The sequence below is a fragment of the Emys orbicularis genome, chromosome 3 (genome assembly GCF_028017835.1).
Source record: "Emys orbicularis isolate rEmyOrb1 chromosome 3, rEmyOrb1.hap1, whole genome shotgun sequence".
In the NCBI taxonomy this organism is placed as follows: Eukaryota; Metazoa; Chordata; order Testudines; family Emydidae; genus Emys; species Emys orbicularis.
Window position 1 is genome coordinate 130,777,185 of NC_088685.1, and position 19,876 is coordinate 130,797,060.

Genomic DNA, 19,876 nt, shown 5'->3' on the forward strand with positions numbered 1-19,876 from the left:
AAACCACTAGGTGTCAGACTATACTTGTACTAACAATTGCTGTGGCCTGCTGTTTCAAACCAAGATATAGATCCTGGCGTGAGATTTTGGGGTACACTGCAAGTCAAGGTGTGGTTGTAGCACAGGTAGCTGATATGTGTAAAAGATTGTATGAAGCATAAGAAAACTGTAGCGTAACTATAATATACTGAGCAAGGGTCTGTGTTTTCAAATGGTATCCTCAATCCATATTATAGCTACTTAAATAAATGGCCTGATTTTCAAAATTGTTGAGTATCTGAAAACTTCCCTTGACTCAGGTGGGAACTACTGCATGCAAAGTGCAGTGTGTGTTTCTCTGGGATGCTTATAGTTCCAGATATTTAGAAAGCTCAGTACATAAGGCCACAGCCCCTTTCAATCTCAAACACTCCAAATTAATCAGTAACATTTACCTTCATGCCCAAGGGAGTGTCATGTACCATTAAATTACACCATACATCACAACCACAATTATTTCACTAAAAGACAGCCTGTGTTTCAGTCTCTCTGAATAGAGAGTTTCACAAACATGGATAAGAGCAGGAAGACAGTAGTTGAATATCTGGATAAGATATTGGCTGATAGTGAAAAGAGAGCTCCTGAAGACCTCCTATTTTCCTATAAGGGAATTTTGTGCCCTGCTGCTTTGTGCAACCCGGAAACTTTGCAAGTTCTTGATTCTTTTGAAGCCAGGAGTGATGATGTGATCCTAGCAGGATACCCTAAAAGTGGTGACTATTGCTAGCTTGTTACAAAAACTAAATGTGAAATGTTATACAGTAGTTATGAATGATTAGGCAGTATTTAATGCAATGATTATATGGGGCTGCAGTTTATAGTAAATGCTGTCCATCATAAAGATATTGTATTAGGGATTGTTCAGATGAATGAGGTGAGAATAATAATTTCGGCCATTAATGTCTGTCAATTTCTTTCTTCTGCCTTTGAATATTTACATTTTAAGTAACTGTATGTCCAGCGTTTATCAATGTAGAGAAAATGTTCCTGTGTCTCATTGTAGATCTGATTCAATGCAGACGACAAACCTTTACTAATATTTTGCATTGTGATGATGAATGAGCTGAGAAGAAGACAGCTTGACTGAGTTTGAAGGGCTGGTGCTTCGAAAAACAATTCCTTCACTTATTAATTGAGCAAGTCTCATATGGAAAAATTGGATCAAATTCTGCTGTCAGTTGCACTGCTGTAAATCTGCAAACACTCAATTGAAGCCAATAGAATGATTCCAAATTTACACAACTGAAATGTGAGAAAAAACACAATGTGACTCACGGATATGAGCGTATCCAGATTTCACATAACTGTGATCACAAGTGTTTCTGTCCATTTCCCCCAAATTGATTTCTTCTTTTTAGAAGTCAATATTCTATATTTTGCTTTTGGTCCAACTAGTACTAATGGCTTACCCTGGATTGGCAAGTAGGAGCCTAGTCAGTGACAATGGTGGTGCCTGCATTTATCTGTGACATGAATTCACCCAGAGAACATGGTTTTTAATTTAGTGAATTATAACCTAATGGTTAGTCGTAAAGAACTATGAGCTTCACAAACAGGACAGTTCCTGTTTGTTGACAGATTATTTAGCCCAATTATATGACACTTCTGTTCACTCATAGCTTGTGTCATATACAACAGGAAAATATTCCTGTATCAAAGTAAGATTTCAGTTTAGTTAGCTACTATCCATGAATGTTAATGTTTTTTTCTTGCACAATAATTGATATCATAAACAGGTATTTGCAACTAAATACATTCAACACTTGTGACAATTTTCACTTCCATAGTCTTTAAACCAGTTTCTCTTTTGTTTCAGGTACTAACTGGGTTGATCAAGTCCTAAATGACTTGGAAATTACAGCTGCAAAATATACAGAGGAGGAAATTAATGAGAGAATTAATATTACAAATGAATTATCTGTATTTCTACGTCTAGAATATGGGGATCCAGAGACATTTAAGGTCAGCACAGGATAATATTAGAAATGTTAATATGAACTGTTTGACATATTTAAGAATTGATAAAATGTAATGGCTGAATTTTACAGGCTATGGAGGACTCTTACCTCCCCCAAGGTGTGATCAGGTCAGCACAATCAGGGTGCAGTGCATTTGCTTAGCCAGTCTATGACTATAAACCATGGAAGTTCAGACAAGGGGTGGAGAATTCATGATAATGACCTCCACACCACTGGGTTTCCTTAAATCCTGATCTGTCGCTCTCCCTCTCCTTTGCACTACTACTGTCCCCATAGAGCTGACTATGTGGAGAGGAGGGATTTGAGACCCTCCACCCCAAAACAGGCAATTGTGAATGGGACTAGGGGTTTAGGGGAGTTTCTGTTACCCCCTCTCCATTTAATTTTCCATGATAGAAAATGGCCTAGTAGTCTTTGGCCTAGGAGTCTCCCATTCTGGTTGCTAACAGCTCCTTTTTAAATTCGCAGTCAGCTCCAGGGTTGATTTTCTGCATCACAGTTTCCCAGGATTTCACTCAGCTGGAGAGATCCCTCCCCTTATTTCAGAGTTACTGGGGGAGGCAATGGGAGAGCACTCAGAGTCTGCCTTCGGAGAAAAGGGTAGTAGGGAATAGTTCTATGGCTGCTGCCCTTGAGGGTCTTCCCCTTTCAATCTCTGCACTGCTCCACAGATCTAGATGGGCCATAGAGCCGTGGAAGGGCTCCACACTCACAGAGAGGCAAGATCAAGATTTGGTATTGCATTCATCTATTGCAGGAAAAGGACATTAAATAACACTGAATGGTGTTAGGGCCAAAACTAAGAGCAGACTGAGGGGGTAAACACAGCAGGGTGCTAACCCTGGGCCCATGCACAGCTCTCCCACAGAAGACAGCAGTAGTAATCTGCCCAAGAGTGAGGGCGGGGAGGGGTGTGAAGGGAACACTGATACTTTTGGGGACACATATGGTGAAACTGAGGGACCATATCAACTATCTGGGTGGACCTGCCCCTGAACCCCTTCCTGCTTCCGCGTATCTACTGCTGGCAGCAGGGCTGGCTCCAGCGTTTTGCCGCCCCAAGCGGCGGAAAAAAAAGAAGAAGCCGCGATCGAAAAAAGCCACGATGGGTGGTAGCTCTACTGCTGCCACTTCATTCTTCGGTGGCAATTCGGCAGCAGGGCCTTACCTCTGAGAGGGATCGAGGAACTCGCCGCGGAATTGCTGCCGAAGAGCCGGACATGCTGCCCGTTTCCGTTGGCCGCCTCAAGCACCTGTTTACTGCGCTGGTGCCTGGAGCCGCCCCTGGCTGGCAGCATGACCAGTCCATAAATCTGGTGGGAAGCCAGAACTGCAGCAGAGATATTTGGATCTATGCTTCCTCTCGTTCTGTGGCTTTTCTGAGCTGTCTATGGGCAAAAACGCCCAAACATTAGGGATACATGTGCAGGTCAATGAGTAAATAAAAAGGGATAGTCGGAGCATGAATGAATAACAATTACTGGACAAATATTACTTCCCATGTCATAAGGAGGAGTTTCATTCATTGTCAAATATAGAGATCAAGAGGAGCAAAAATTCAAGAGATAAGTGATTAATCCTAGATGAACAACCTCTAACACCAGTACAAAGCTCACTGAATCTGCAGCTGCTGAACAGCTGATTGATATACCTTGTACGCTCCCTGTGGACAGAATTTGTGTGTGCTTTTATTTTATCATTTCTGTAAGTAACTGATTTTATTGCCTGAGAAAGGTGTTATATCGATGACTTCATCTTATAGGGCCCTCTGTTTGGCCAAAAAGCTCTCATAACACAAGCAATGCAAACATCTTCACCCTGTCCTGTCAATGCATCTCAAACCCTGACCTAGAAGGCTCTGCTGTAGTAACAGGGACATCATCCTGTCTCCAGGTCCATTAGATGCTCATTCAGATTAATCTGAATTGTTTTGAAAAATCCACTTCTTTCCCCCTTCAGCTTTCCCCATTTCCCGTATTCCATCCTCCTCCACCTTTCTTTCTCTCATCCATCCAAAACACTCCCAACATCAGCTCACTAGTCTTCAACTAACACTTCTCCTCCCACTGCCACATTGTCTCTCCTTGATCCCAAAGTGGTAGCACGGGAAGTCTGTGACGGAGCCAGAACGGGAAGAACCCAGTCTCCTGATTCCTAGTAGCATGCTTTAGCCACCCCTTTCATTTCACTTTATCAAACTGAAAAAAAAGGGTTTGGTTAAAGTTTTAGGTTGGCTTTTATTCTGTTTGAACTGTATTTCCCATCTCTAAGGACAATTAGACAGAGCTACGATTAGGGCCCTACCTAAAACATGTCACAGACCGTGACGTCTGGTCTCCCCCCATAAAATCTGGTCTTTTGGGTCTTTTTATCTTATACTATTCCGATTTCACGGGGGAGACCATGAATTTGGTAGGGCCCTAGCTATGATGCTGATTTTTGTGATATGGTGACCTGTCTTTTTGGAACTATAGAAAGATACTGATTAGACACGCATAATAATACCATGCTCCTATATAGCTCTTTTAATCAGTAGCTCTCAAAGCACTTTACAAAGGAGGTAAGTATCATTATCCCCATTTTATGGAAGGTAAAACTGAGGCACAGAGTGGAGAAATGACTTGCACACAAACTCTCTGGTCTCCTGAATACCAGTACTGCTTTATCCATCTGCTAAGCCACAAAGCCACGCCATAGATGTCAGCAGATGCACCCTTACTGGGAGTCACTAGAAGGTGCTATTGCAGAGTGGTTTGCTAGGTCTGTTTATCTGAATGTCTAAGAGGTTCTGGAGAAGTGCTTATTGTCAGCCATTAGATAATGAGTGTATCACTGGTTCTGCCTAAACTCAGCTGGACATCTCAAAAGAACAGGCCCCCTATTTCTAGTCAGGCTGGAAATTCTGTTAGAACAGGGTCTTGCACCGTATTTTCTCTGGAGGAGCAACATACATGGGACCACATTCACTAGAGAGCATTAGAGCAGTGGTCCGCAACGTGGTGCCCGTGGACGCCATGGCGCCCGCCGGGGCATTTATGTGCGTCCGCCTAGTGACACGGTGTGAAAAGTAGTGCCCAGCGGGGGGAGAAGCTGCGGCCCTACGCCTGCCGGGGAGAGAGAACTCCGGGGCTGCAGGATGCGGGTGCCGGTGTTCTCTGTCCCAGGCAGGCACGGGGCCGCGGCTTCTCTCCAGCTTCTCTCTGCGCTGCCCAGAACTGCAAAAAAGCGGCTCGGACTGCCGAAGCAGAAAAAAAAAAAAAAAACACCCCACTCGGTCTCAGCCGTCCCAAGAACGGACAAAATGCCGCCCCTTAGCATGTGCCGCTCCAGGCACGTGCTTGCTCCGCTGATGCCTGGAGCCGACCTGTATCTGAGTATTCTTCCGCTGCACTGATACTGCTGTTTTCTTGTGCTTTGTGATTTATTATTTTTTTAACATTTTGCCCCAAAATGAGTGGTTCAAATAAAAGACAACATACGTATTATTTCAACGCAGAGTGGGAAGAATCCTATTGTTTTATTGAAAATAAAGGGAAATGTGTTTGCTTATTGTGCGGTGGTACTGTTACAGTGCCGAAAAAACATAATGTCCAACGCCATTTCCAAACTAATCACAGCTCTTTTGACATTAGCCATCCACTTAAATCTGAGTTGAGAAAGAAGAAAATTAATCAACTCAAATCAAACCTATCTGCCCAGCTATCTGTTTTCACTAGACAAGTGGTAAAGTCTAAAAGTGCTATTATTGCTTCCTTTAAAATTGCTCATCTGCTCGCAAAGAAGAAAAAAACCCTTTCAAGATGGTGAATTGTTGAAGGAAGCATTTTTGACGGGTGCTGATTGCCTGTTTCAAGGATTTCCTAACAAGCGTGAGATTTTGTTGGCAATACAAGACTTGCAGTTATCAGACAACACAGTTACTAGGAGGATACATGCAATTTTAAGCGACATGCAAACTCAGCTAAAGGATGACTTGGAAATATGTGACTGGTTTTCACTGCAGTTCGATGAGTCGACAGATATATCAGATACAGCGCAGTTGACAGTTATGGTGAGGATGGTATTTAGTGACTTCACTGTAAAAGAAGAGTTACTAAAAGTATTGCCTATGAAAGGGCGAACAAAGGGTGAGGACATCTATAATTTATTCAAATCATACGCAACATCAATTAGTATGCCACTACACAAGCTGTCTGCGATCACCACTGATGAGGCACCAGCAATGATGGGCAGCGCCAGTGGATTCATTGCACTCTGCAAGAAGAATGAATCCTTTCCGAACTTTATGTCTTATCATTGCATTATCCACCCAGAAGCTTTGTGCGTCCAAGTTCTTTCTTTTCAACATGTCATGAATGTCGTTATTAAAATAATTAACTCTATTTGAGCAAAACCTTTGCAACACCGACTTTTTAAGGCCCTGTTGGAAGATGTTGATGATAATCAATCTGATCTTATCTTGCACACAGAAGTATGATGGCTGAGCAAAGGTAAAGTTCTTGCACGTTTTTTAAGTCTAATTGAAGAGATCAAAGAATTTCTGAAGTCCACAAATCAGAACTTCGAGCAACTAGAAGACTCCAGCTGGTTAATGGACTTGGCTTTTCTTGCCGACATCACTGACAAATTGAACATTTTAAATCTTGAGCTCGAGGGAAAAGACAAACATGTGGCTCAAATGATAGGTTCTGTAAAATCATTCAAAGCAAAACTGATCTTGTGGATGTCACATATGAAGACGAAGTCTCTCGTACATTTCCCAAGTATGAAGAAAATGGTATGTGACAGTGATTTTAACCCATCACCATTTGTTATCCACATTCGAACACTTCTGGAACAATTTGAAAAGAGATTTCAACAGTTCACCATCATTGAGCCTGTAGTTGCCTTTCTTATGAATCTTTTTACTTGCCAAATAGAGGTAACAGAAATGGCTACATCAATTGCAAGTCTCATTCAAGTAAAAACAGAAGAAGTGGAACTGGAGATTTTGGATCTTCAAAATGATATTGTTCTAAAATCCTGTGCAACAGATGAAAACTTTTGGAATCTGGTTGACCAAAAAAAGTTTCCTGCCTTAAAAAATGTAGCATACAAAATAAAATCTTATTTCAGTTCCACTTATCTATGCGAAGTTTTGTTTTCAACAATGAACATCATAAAATCAAAATACAGATCTCGGCTTACAGATGCCCATCTTGACGATTGCTTACGAATGGGAATATCATCCTACTCTCCCAACTACGAAAAATTGGCTGAAGAAATGCAGTGCCAAAAATCACACTGACATTATTAGAAAAACCACGTGAATTAATGATACCTATTTTCCATTAAGTGTTGATGAGTGTGTATGATTAACTTGTGTTTAACTTTTTTTCATATTTGTTTGTTTGTTTATTGAAATCCAGATACAAGTAACAATACAAAGAATATTTTTTAATTCACCATAACTGGCTATATATGTTAAAGTAAGAATAATAAATATATTTGGACCAGCAGTTCAACAATGTTTTACTTTTATAAAATAAATAAGATGAAAACTGTTTATGATATTTATTTTGTAAAAACTCCTAAATTTTTCTTGCAGGTAGATAAAAAAGAGCAAATTCACATGGTAAAGTGAAAGAGTAATTGCCGGATAATTTAATTAATACTTTTTACATATAAAATTACCTTTTTTATCTTATGGATTCATATATTATGTAATATTAAATATGATTTTTTGGTATTATTTAATGTACAAATGCAAAATAAGCCTTGAAAAATTGTTGACGCCCGCCACACTCTTCTGAAAACATGAATGTGCTATTGGCCACAAAAAGGGTGGGGACCACTGCATTAGAGGAACATTCATAATTGGGAGCATGGTAGTTAAAGTTTGAAAGAAATGAGGGATTCAAGAAGGACTTGGAAAAATTAATGCTAATTTGTCTTAGATTCTGCTGTATATTAATGGTAGTGAAATAGTCACCCTCTGGATTGGCTGAAAGAAATATTATTTCCTGTTAAGTCTAATTCTTTAAAACAAATAATTCTTAAAAAGATAACATTCTATTAAAGAGACTATTTAATTCTATGTTTCTTTCCAATTTTATTTAAAGAGGATGAAGGAATTACCTTTCAGAAGAATCATAATAACACATCTCCCTCCTCAAGTCCTGCCGAAATCTGTTTTCAAAAGCAAGGCCAAGGTAAGTCCTCATTTACAGTATTGTAGAAAATACCAACTGTAATGGCATTTTCAGACCAGTTTGGTTTTCCTCTATGTTATATGCAGGGCCTTGTGTTTTCTATGATTCCATCTAACTTTTATAGTTGTGAAGATAAGATTTCTGCATGTGAACTGATACAGTGTTATGTACTGGGACAGCAAACAGCTGAAAGAATAGCTTTAGGCTGGGAGTAAACTGGCCCCATTCATCTACATGGTGCATGAACACTGAAACCTAATGCTGACAATTTAAATGTTTACTGTTTCTCTGCTATCATTTCAGCAGAAATATTCTGTTAATGAGCTTTGCCATTCCTTATTTTTCAAATAAGGTAAAATTATTTAAACTGATTCTACTGCTGCTGTGATTGTTAAACAAATAAAACTTTTTCTTACCTAATTATTTGTATTCCTATAGTGCTCATTGTGCTAGGAAAATTAAAAACTTTTTTGTATCGACTTTCAACCTTTAAACAAATAATTCATTTACTTATGTTTTTTAGATACTGCTGGTGGTTCGAAATCCAAAAGACACTGCTGTATCTTACTTCCATTTTCACAACAATATGCCTCCACTTCCCTCCTTCAGCTCATGGGATGAGTATTTTACAGCTTTTATGCATGGAAAATGTACACTCTGTTTTTCTGTTTTTTTTTATTTTTTTTTAGCTATTCTGATTAATTAGTGCACTGGCAAAACTGGGCACTGGGATTCAGGAAGACGTAGGGCAGATTCTGATCTCAGTTGTACTGTTATAATTCAAGAAAACTTCTTGGTCATAAAGTTATTCTAGATTTATAAATGATGTAATTGAAATCAGACTGTGACCCCTGAAATCAAGAGATAATTTATTTGTGGACACTGACTCCCTCTGTGATCTTGAGTAGGTCATGTAAGCTCTTATGGCCTGACCACCATTACCCTGAATCTTATATAATCTGAAACACAGATTTTGGAAATTAAATATGAATTATATTACCAACTATGCCTAAACTTATTAAAATAGACATACGCATGCTGGCCTAGAAATCCAAACCCAATATACCAACTCAAACCAACTTCACCCTATAACTTTTCTTTCTGTTAATGTATGCATAAGCTGAATTCATTTACTGGGTAAAAGGCGAAAAGTCTTGAGAATAGAGGTGAGCGAAATATTTTCAACTAATTGTTTTTTGGGGGGCCAAAAATGTTTGCTGATTTCAGGTTGAATTTGATAAATAGTTTTGTTTGAAACTAAATTTTAGAATTTAAATTTTGTAATTTTAGAAACAAAATTTCTAAACAGAGGAAACATTTTGTTTCAATCATTCTGAATCATTTCACTTTGACTGTTTCAGTTTGAAATATTTGGTTCAACTTTTCTATTCAAAATGGCATTTCACTTTTAAATTACAACAAAAGGGTGAAAAGCACCTAAAATGTCTGAATCAAAGTGAATAATTCAAAATAAAATTTGTTTGGAGTCAAGTGAAACATTTTGGTTGCTTCTAAACTAATTTTTTTCTATTTTTTTGATTCAACAAAAAAATTAAAAAATTGTTATTGGTTCAAATCAAACAAGATTCTTTTTTGAATTTTTTAGTTCACTGTCTGAACCAAAAAAATCCATCGCTCACTCAGTTGTAGTTGGGATCAGTGCAAAGGAAAGACTCCTTTTCGACCCAGCCAGCAGTGAGACAGGATGTGCACTGGAATGTTCAGCTGGCTAGCTTTCCAGCTTCTAAAATCTACGCTATGTCCCTAAGGTGGTTAAAAGGGTGTTTAGTCCTTTCCACCTAGCAGATATGTGCTCCTCCATTAGTGGCCAGTACTAGCCATCAGATGGAAGGAACACTTATGGCTCCTGTTCAGAAGAGCAGTGGCAAAATGCATTACTGTAGTCCTCACCTCAAAACCCTGTCTGATACCAAGAAGTCAGCCTAAGCCTATAAAAGGAGTTCATGTCCCCTGTCGCAATTAATCTTTACCTCATTATTATTGAATCATTCTGTTTTTCTGGTTTTTTTCCTCCAGTGTCCCGGGGCTCCTATTTTGATTATTTAGTTGAATGGAACAAGCATATGGATGATGAAAAGGTTATGGCGATAACCTATGAAGAGCTGAAAGAGGTGGATTTCCCTGAACCCCCCTCTCCCCCGAAATTCCCCAACACCCACCCCCCAGTTTTGTGAACTAGTTATATGCAGTGTTACCAATTTAGTGATTGTTCAGAAATTTGAATTGAAATTGAAATATTAATACACACTTTAAAAGCATATAAAGTGTATGATAAAATACGTGTATCTGAAAAAGTATAATAGATTTGAAAAGTATAAACATACGTGTATCTGAAAAAGTATAATAGATTTGAAAAGTATAAACATAGACTAGCTTCCTTATACAGCTTTTGTTTTTTATCTACCTAGGTATCCAGCAAACAGAGCTGTGTTGCCCAAGTGATAGATTTTGGTTGGGTTACAAATCACTTGAATGCGAGGGGGCAGGGGTAACGAAATGTTATTTTTATTGTATGAGTAAAGGGCAGTAGAACTGTACTTAGCCTGTGCTGATTGAGGGCATCAAGAAAGAGGGTGGGGATAGGTGTTTTGCTTGATGGTCTGCCTGAGTCTCAAGTACTATTTGACCTGCCCCTCTCCACTGTTTAAAGACAGAGCTGATTAGGATCCATCGATAGTCTTTTGTTTTGTTAAGTGACCACTACAGCTGAAATCACTGATAATGACCTGCTGTGGGACAGTGTTTCTGTGGAAGAGACAGCCCAGTCTGCACTAGCAGCGAGGTTCCCCCACTGAGAGCTCAGCTGAAATCACTGAGAGCTGGGTGGAACCTCAAGAGACCAATTTGCAGAGGTCGCAGTGGCAGGTGGCAGCAGAAGGTGACGGTGCAGGGCCATTGGCAACTGAGCAATGGAGTGAACAGTGGCCAGAGCGAACAGTGAGCAGCTGGAGGAACGAGCAAGGTGCCTTCTTGCCCCCCACCTGGGAGGTAAACTCACATGAAAGCACCTCTGAACTCTGAGTCTCCACTGACCAAGGACAACACCGGTGAGTGTTAATGAGGCTGTTAAGAATGCTGGAGACACAACACAGTTCATGTGAACAAACATGGCTGTGGCATCCTACTTTCTATTTAAGCAAGAGATACCACACACTACAAACTGGAGGCCAATGTTAAGTGCATTGTCACTTGTTCATCCTGAAGTTGAACACTGGTTCCGAACAAGACCAGCAAATGCTCACTATCTTTCTGCAAGAAACTCAACTGACTGGCTAGAAGCATGTGGTGCAACAGTGAAAGACTCAACAGTTGAAAATGTGAAGAACTCTCTCACCACATTCAAAAAATTTGCATACATGGCTGATGAATGCACTGATGCAAATGGGCATCAAGTATTAAGTCATTGTGTACGTTATCTTGATGTCAGTGGTAGGCCAGTAGATGCATTTCTAGATGTTCAAGTTATAGAAGACACATCGGCTGCATCTGTGACAACCCACATCTTAGAAGAGTTAAATGCTTGTCAGTTGAACCCAAAACAGATGGCTGCTTGTGCATTTGATAGAGCTGCAAACTTCTCTGGAAGACATGGTGGAGTATAAGCTTTGCTCAGAGAAAAGTGTAAACCTAATCTCTCCTATACACACTGCAGAGGCCATCTACTCTAACTAGTGCTAGTATGAGCTGCAGACTCTTCAAAAGATATTAAAAAAGCTATAAATTTAATATCTTCATTATATTTTTTTCAGCAAGGGTCCAAAAAGACTGAATATCTTGGAAAATATAGAAGATATACTGGGACTGAAGTTCAAATTAGACCAATCTGGGAAAACTCTCTGGCTTTCTCATGAGCGATCCTTGGCTGTTGTCTTAACATTACTCCAGCCGTTATTACTGGCTTTGGAAAGTATCTACCAAGATGGGATGGATCTAAGTAGTGAGGCTGGTGGATTACTTTTGCTACTACATTCAGAGAAGATTATTGCCATTCTCTCTCTTGTAAGTCAACTGTTGAAACCATTTGGGTCATTAAACAATGCCATCCAGGCACCTGCTATAACAGTAGTAGATCTTTGTCCAGCAATAGAAGCTACATTTGGATCAATCAGAGAGCTATCCATTGAAAAAGTACTGGAAGAAGCAAAGACTTCAGTCCAGAAGTTGACTAATGAAGGCATTTATATTGAATCCTTAAGTGAAGAGGACAAGAAGTGTTTGTTAAGACAACTGAAAAAGTACACAGACTTGATTCTTAAAAATCTACAACAGTGACTTCTAGATTCTACTCAACCTCTACGTAGCTTTTACAGATCCCTGGCCTATAAAACACAGACAGTTGAATGAAGTGAGGCACTACCAGCAATGGAGCTTCCATGTGCCCAGGACAAAATAGAGAATTTGAACACAGAGTGGAATATTATACAACGAATGAATGAAGATTTGACTTCAACTTTTTTTTTTATCATCACTAGTAGCTCGACCCGATCTTTAGGCTATGTTTCCTGGGATGAAAGAAGTAGGAATTAATCTCTTGCTACTCCCAGTCACAACAGCTACAGTTGAGTGTTCTTTTTCCTCATTGAATAGAATTTGTGTTCTGAAAGAAGTCGCCTTCTGCCTGATCATGTGAATGAACTAATGAGCATATCAATTGAAGGAATGGAAGTACCGGACACACGAGAAGCCACCAAAGATGAACGCATTGCATTTAAGAAGTTCATTAACAGAGTTGTGCAAAATTATAACAAGAAACCAAGAAGGATGTAGATGTAGTGCTTCATAGAAGGCTTGAGTAGCCAACTTTAATTTGTGTGATGATTTTAAAACATGAGTTAAATCTAATAAAATGGTCATGAAACATTTTTCAGTTTTTACTCTGGTGCCATACAGCCCACCTTCACCCTGACAGTCTCACCCCTCATCAGCTCTGACCCACCCCCTGTAAAGTCGAACACCCCCCCAATTTCAATTTCTGGGGAAAACACTGGGTGAGGTTAATGCTGTTTAAAGGAATCTTTACTTCATACTGAAATAGTGCATAGCTAATGTTAATAACACAGTTACTAAGCCCATGCAAGGCCTATATACCACTTCAGTCTCACTTAAATACAGAGCTGGAAAGGAATTAATTGTTTTAACACACATATACCCCTGTGAAAATTTTCAATGGAAACCATTATTTTTGTTTTGTTTCTATGAGACTTTTTTTTTTTTTTTTTTTAGTTTTTCTTGAAAAATGAAATTTTTTAACCATCTCTACTTAAACCCTATGATGAAATAAATGGGATGCAAATGTCATATAGTCCTGTTTCAAGACCTCCGAGCAGGGTGGAATTTCACCCTCTGTGACCATCAAGGTGCCAAAGAAACTTGAATCTAGGAACAAAGAGACTTTGGAATGAATAAGGCCTACATGTAATAGTATCCACTTCATGGGGAAATCATTACCAAGAGCCAATGTTAGCTTTGCTGTAAGCAGGTGTAACGCCATTATCTTTCAATGGATTTGCACCCACTTACACCAGGCCTTCATTTAGCCCTAAGATTTTTTTTAACATATACTGTTAACATGAGCCAGTGGCCTAATATTAAAAAATACTGAGCATCTAACAAGAAGGGTTTCTACAGGTATGTTAGCAACAAGAAAAAGGTCAAAGAAAGTGTGGGACCTTAATGAATGGGGGAGGCAACCTAGTGACAGATGATGTGGAAAAAGCTGAAGTACTCAATGCTTTTTTTGCCTTGATCTTCACAGACAAGGTCAGCTCCCACACTGCTGTCCTGGGCAACACAGTATGGGGAGGAGGTGAGCAGCCCTCAGTGGTGAAAGATCAGGTTAAGGACTATTTAGAAAAGCTGGACATGCACAAGTCCATGGGTCCAGATCTAATGCATCCGAGGGTGCTGAGCGAATTAGCTGATGTGATTGAAGAGCCATTGGCCATTATCTTTGAAAACTCATGGTGATTGGGGGAGGTCCTGGACGATTGGAAAAAGGCAAATATAGTGCCCATCTTTAAAAAAGGGAAGAAGGAGAACCCGGGGAACTACAGACCTCACCTCAGTCCCTGGAAAAATCATGGAGCAGGTCCTCAAGGAAACCATTTTAAAGCACTTGGAGGAGAGGAAGGTGATCAGGAACAGTCAACATGGATTCACCAAGGGCAAGTCATGCGTAACCAACCTGATTGCCTTCTATGATGAGAAAACTGGCTCTGTGGATATGGGAAAAGCAGTGGATGTGATATATCTTGACTTTAGCAAAGCTTTTCATATGGTCTCCCACAGTATTCTTGCCAGCAAGTTAAAAAAGTATGGATTGGATGAATGGACTATAAGGTGGATAGAAAGCTGGCTAGATTGTCGGGCTCAACGGGTAGTGATCAACAGCTCGATGTCTAGTTGGCAGCCGGTATCAAGCGGAGTGCCCCAGGGGTTGGTCCTGGGGCAGGTTTTCTTCAACATCTTTATTAATGATCTGGATGATGGGATAGATTGCACCCTCAGCAAGTTCACGGATGACACTAAGCTGGGGGGAGAGGTAGATAAGCTGGAGGGTAGGGATAGGGTCCAGAGTGACCTAGACAAATTGGAGGATTGGGCCAAAGGAAATCTGATGAGGTTCAACAAGGACAAGTTCCAAAGAGGATGGAGCTTGGCTGTTCTCAGTGGTGGCAGAGAACAGAACAAGGAGCAATAGTCTCAAGTTGCAGTGGGGGAGGTCTAGGTTGGATATTAGGAAACACTATTTCATTAGGAGGGTGGTTAAGCACTGGAATGGGTTACCTAGGGAGGTGGTGGAATCTCCATCCTTAGAGGTTTTTAAGGCCCGGCTTGACAAAGCCCTGGCTGGGATGATTTAGTTTGGTGTTGGTCCTGCTTTGAGCAGGGGGTTGGACAATATGACCTCCTGAGGTCTCTTCCAACCCTAATAGTCTATGATTCTTCTATGATTATATCTACAGTTCCCACTGGTTTTGCTGGGGCATGTGGGTGCAGTGAGTCTCTGAAACTCAAACCAAACATCTTCACTATAAAACTGGCCAAGTTTTTCAGTCCTCACTCAGTCAAAACTTTAATTGTCTTTAGTGGGAAATTCTGCCAAAATGGAGGACAATAAGATATGGCCATATGTAACCAATGTGGACTAAAATGTGGACTTCTTCAAATCTCACACATGAGTGAGCTGCATAGGATTGTATTCTACATATTGCATTAAAACCTAAATTACAGTAACATGAAGTGTGTAAAGCACTGACAAAATCCACAAAGCCATCTAACAATAATTTCCATTTGTAAATCAAGGCTGTCTTTAGCATGCCTTCCTATTATGCCCAGTTATCACAAAGCATATGGGGAGTGACCATGGGGAAACGCTAAACACATGTATAATAGGTTAAGTGGAAAAACTGTGTTCAGTTTGCAGTCTGATTGTGATCCCGACACCCAACCTTGCTAACCTGAAATACATTCACCTGAAATTTTACAGCTGTGACATAGGGCAGGGTAGATTTTTTCCTGGAAAGCTTGCTGCAAATTGGAAAAGGTGTATGGGAGATTATTTAAAAAAATAAAATAAAAACAGGGTGATCTAATTTTTTTCAGTGCCTGCAGTGTGGTACCTTGGCCCCACACTAAATCTATTTAGAAAAAGCCTAATGCAATCTCTCTTTCTCGGTCTCTCTAAGAGGTTGTCAGCTTTCCAACAGAAAATGCTGATTCGATGGACTCTACGTGTTCCGTGGGAACATGTAGATTGCTTCAATACTTTCAATGGAAACCAGGTAGGACAGCCAATTGGCCATCCTGCCTGCCTGCTTTCCTGCTAGCTCACCCACCTGCCCACCTCTCTGTTCCCATGCTTCTTGGCAATCTCAGTGGTGGAGCTGGGGTTGTCCCAAGCTTTCAGGCGACTTGATCCTCAGCAGTCAGGCTCCTTGGCAGACCATCTGGTGAGCAGTTGAAGAGCTGGGCTTCCAGGCTCACCAGCTCCCTAAGATACCAGAAGTCTGGGTGGCTGTCTCTCAGGGATGCAGACGGGTGGGCTCCTAGGCTCCTTATTTGATTACCTTATTTGATTCTCCTTGTTTTCCTCTTATTATTTTTATGTCCACTATTGTCAAATCCCCTTAGAACAGCTCTTTCAGCTCACTGTTGTATCTGTCAAAATGCACCATCATTTGGTGTGTGAAGGGCACAGAATTCTATATTCAGACATATCCTTATTTACACATTTTTTAGCAATGCCCTTTGCTTCAGCACACCTGAAGTCTATGAATATTAACAGATACAAACTCTCTGGACTCAATTATGTGCTCAAAAGTGCTAGGTATTATTATTATTCACTTGTATGCACAGCTACATATAAAAAGTACAGACCCCACTCTTCGTTTAGCCAAAGTATCCTACTTGCATGAGTGAGGAGTTCAGGACAAGGCCCGCTGTACAGAACCTGCCTGGAAGTTACACCTCTTAGAGTTCCTCAGTGATGCAAAAGGAAGTAGTTGCAGATTTTTCACAGTAATTCTGCTCTGTGAAAGTACGAACCCTTCAGAGATACTCTTATAATCACTCCACAGGTGAGATCCAAATGGAATATTATTTCAATAATATTCACTCTTATCTTCCTTTTTTTCAGAATCAGACGTTAGGACTGAAAAAAATAGCTGACTTCTTTGGGTTTTCCCTGAGTGAGGAAGAGATTCAGACTGTTGCAGAGAAGAGCAGCTTCAAAGCTATGAAAGAGAAATCCTCCAAAACTCATGGAACATTTGGGAAAATTCTCTTCCGTAAAGGTACATTTCTGAACACTCCCTATAAATGATCACCAGTCCCTTGCAGTGACGTCACTGGCACAGCACCTCTAGCTGGCTGGGTGAACTGAAGGCGCAGGTTCTGATGAGGTCTTGGCTGCAGCATCCCATCTTTTAGGGCTGTTGTGAAAGCCTGGCCCTCTGTGACATCACAGGCTTGGCAACTCTAGCTTGCTGGTGTGATGTGAAGGCACAGTCCTCTGCCAGGGTTAGTGGGTCAGGACCTCTATCTTGCTGGGCTAGTATCCAGGAACCTTTTATAGCTGGGCGGATGGCCAGGGAAAGGCCTCTCTGATGCCACTAGAGTAGCACTGATAACCCCCACTGTGATGAGCATGTAACATCCACCTCCAATCCCAGGCCAAAGACAAAATCCAGAGTGCATCCAACTATAGGTGTTGAGCCAGACTGTCCCTGGGCTAGTTCTCTGGCTGTTATTGGTGGCTGTGGAATCTTGGGCTAACGTAGAAGTGCCACAATCAGTCCAGAAGTTGAAATCGCCCAATACAATTGCTGCAGTGACTCTGGCACTGCCACTGGTTAGCTCAGGAAGTACTCCGAGATACAGTGGGGTTACCTGTAGCTCACATTAGTCTGGGGCTCTATCATCTTTCATTGGGATTTCACTGCATCCCGTCCATTGAGTGGGAGACCACGTCTGTCTCTCCCTCAGCCTCACCACTGGCCCACCTCTCCTGATGTGTGGATCACATGCGCTCCAGAGAAAGGGGAAGATGATATGAAGATGGTTCACCCCACCTTCCACAGAGAATACATCAGATTTGTGTGTGGAAGTTCCCCTCTGTGGGTTATGAATCATGGGGGCATTACCAGGCCCTGAGTTAGGATCTGTGGCTGCCACAGACTGAGGCTGGCACACAAGAACGGAGCTGCTAATAGTGGAGTGTGCATGGAGAATCTGATGTCTTCCCCTACATTTATTGAAGAATAAGCACCACACCTAACAAGACACATGCTTAGTTTGCAGTTTGAAGACCATCTTATCAAGAAAAAAAGCTACAGACTTGGGGCCAAATCACACCTGGTGTAAATGAGTGTAATGACTCTTGAATATAACAAAATGGATGTTTCTGGGGCCAGTTATTTCTGAGATATGGTATGACCAAAACAAGAACAAGAACATATACCAAGAACTCTACCTGTATTTTTAAAAAATCCTACATCTTAGAAATGGCTTTTTCATACATTGCTGAAAAATTCTCCTGTAGTCACAAACCTCAAATGTAGAGTCACAAGTAGAAAGGATCAATTCTTTGGGATATAGATGGGGGAGTGAAGGTTGTGATGTGCAAAAATCAGCCTTGCAATGGAAAGCTAGTTACAACGTCAACCAAGGAGTGATGCTCCTTTCTCTCTAACAAATGATTATATATTTTTTTAATGTTTGCAGGAATTATTGGTGACTGGAAGAACCATTTCTCTGAAGCTCAGAATAAAGAAATGGACAGAAAATTTGAAGAGTGTTTAGCAGGAACTAAACTGGGAGAAAAGATAAAATATGGATTGTATTGCAAGGCCTAAAAAGCAAAATCTAATGCAACTGTTTCCCTTAGTATGATTTGTTCACTTGTTTTTGTACACTGGAAAAATCATCTAAGTGCAAAAAAACCCTTTGAAAACCCAGGAAGGTTGGGAATTTCTTCCTGTGCGGTAGCCTCAAGCCCTTTCACCCCTCACCCACTTCCACGGAAGAGCTGAGAAAGAAAATAAAGGAAATCAGCTGTTGCCACCAGCTAATTAACCAATATGTGCACAAACCTCTTAGGGACACAAAAATCCAATCCAGGAATTCCCAAGTGCACCTTCCTGTGTTTTCAAAGGTGTTTTTTGCACTTGGGTGGTGGCAGCATCTACCCATCCAAGGTCAGAGAAAAGCTGTGACCTTGGGAGTTTAATACAAGCCTGGAGTGGTCAGTATTAATTTTTAGAATACTTGCAGGCCCCCACCTTCTGCACCCGAAGTGCCAGAGTAGAGAATCAGCCTTGACATGGTGGCAGAGCGGTGGCTGTAAATTCCATGGCTGTAAATTCAGCAACTTTCCTAAACACTAAAATTCATCAGAAAATCTATTAACAAGAAAAATATTCCAGGCATGCTGACCTGATGCCAAGGTTAGGCAGTCGTTTAAATACTGGAGCCAACAATACCAACAAGTGCAAAGAGATGATATACAGGGTCAGAGAGAAATTCTTAGAATGGCCAGAGTATAGAGTACAAAGGGAAAATCCTAATGAAACAAAGAGGTGATTTCCCCCTCTATGTGGCTCTACTTGACTGTGCCTGAAATATTGTGTTCAGTTCTGAGAACTTCATTGCTAGATAGATATTGACAAACTAGGTGCAGTTCAAATAAGATCAACAAAGATTATCAGCAGGGTAGAGGGATTGATTTATAAAGAAGATTCATAGAGTGAGCCAGATTATGCTCTCGGTTACACCAGTTTAAATCAGGACTGACTTTGCCAAAATCTATGGAATTTCTCTGGATTTTCAATGGTGTAATCCAGTGGAGAATTTCACCCAGTATGTATAGATTGGCTAGACGGCAGCTAAATAGGGACAAGATAGCAGCTGACACCTATTTGACAGAAAGCAGAGGAATATATCAAAGAGGCAGAAGAATTCTTTCTTTTAATGCCTGGGTGTACAAGACTATAGGTGTGTCTCTGAAAAAGGGAGAGTTTAATCTGAATGGGAAAAAATCTTGACAGAGAAGTGTATTAAGTTGTGTAACATACAATGAAACCTCATCATCTGGGGACACTTAAATCTAGATAGGACAAAGTACCAGAAGATGTATTGCAGGGAAGC

General features: G+C 40.6%; 1 protein-coding gene across 1 annotated transcript; it reads left to right on the forward strand.

Annotated features, from left to right (window-relative positions):
• The first annotated feature begins 550 nt into the window (after window positions 1–550).
• On the forward strand, window positions 551–18,585 carry LOC135876347 (sulfotransferase 6B1-like). The gene is made up of 7 exons (XM_065401530.1): window positions 551–752; window positions 1,856–2,001; window positions 8,120–8,209; window positions 8,733–8,859; window positions 10,247–10,341; window positions 16,869–17,025; window positions 18,455–18,585. The coding sequence occupies exons 1-7, from the start codon at window positions 551–553 to the stop codon at window positions 18,583–18,585; spliced, it is 948 nt and encodes a 315-aa protein (XP_065257602.1).
• The last annotated feature ends 1,291 nt before the right edge of the window (window positions 18,586–19,876 follow it).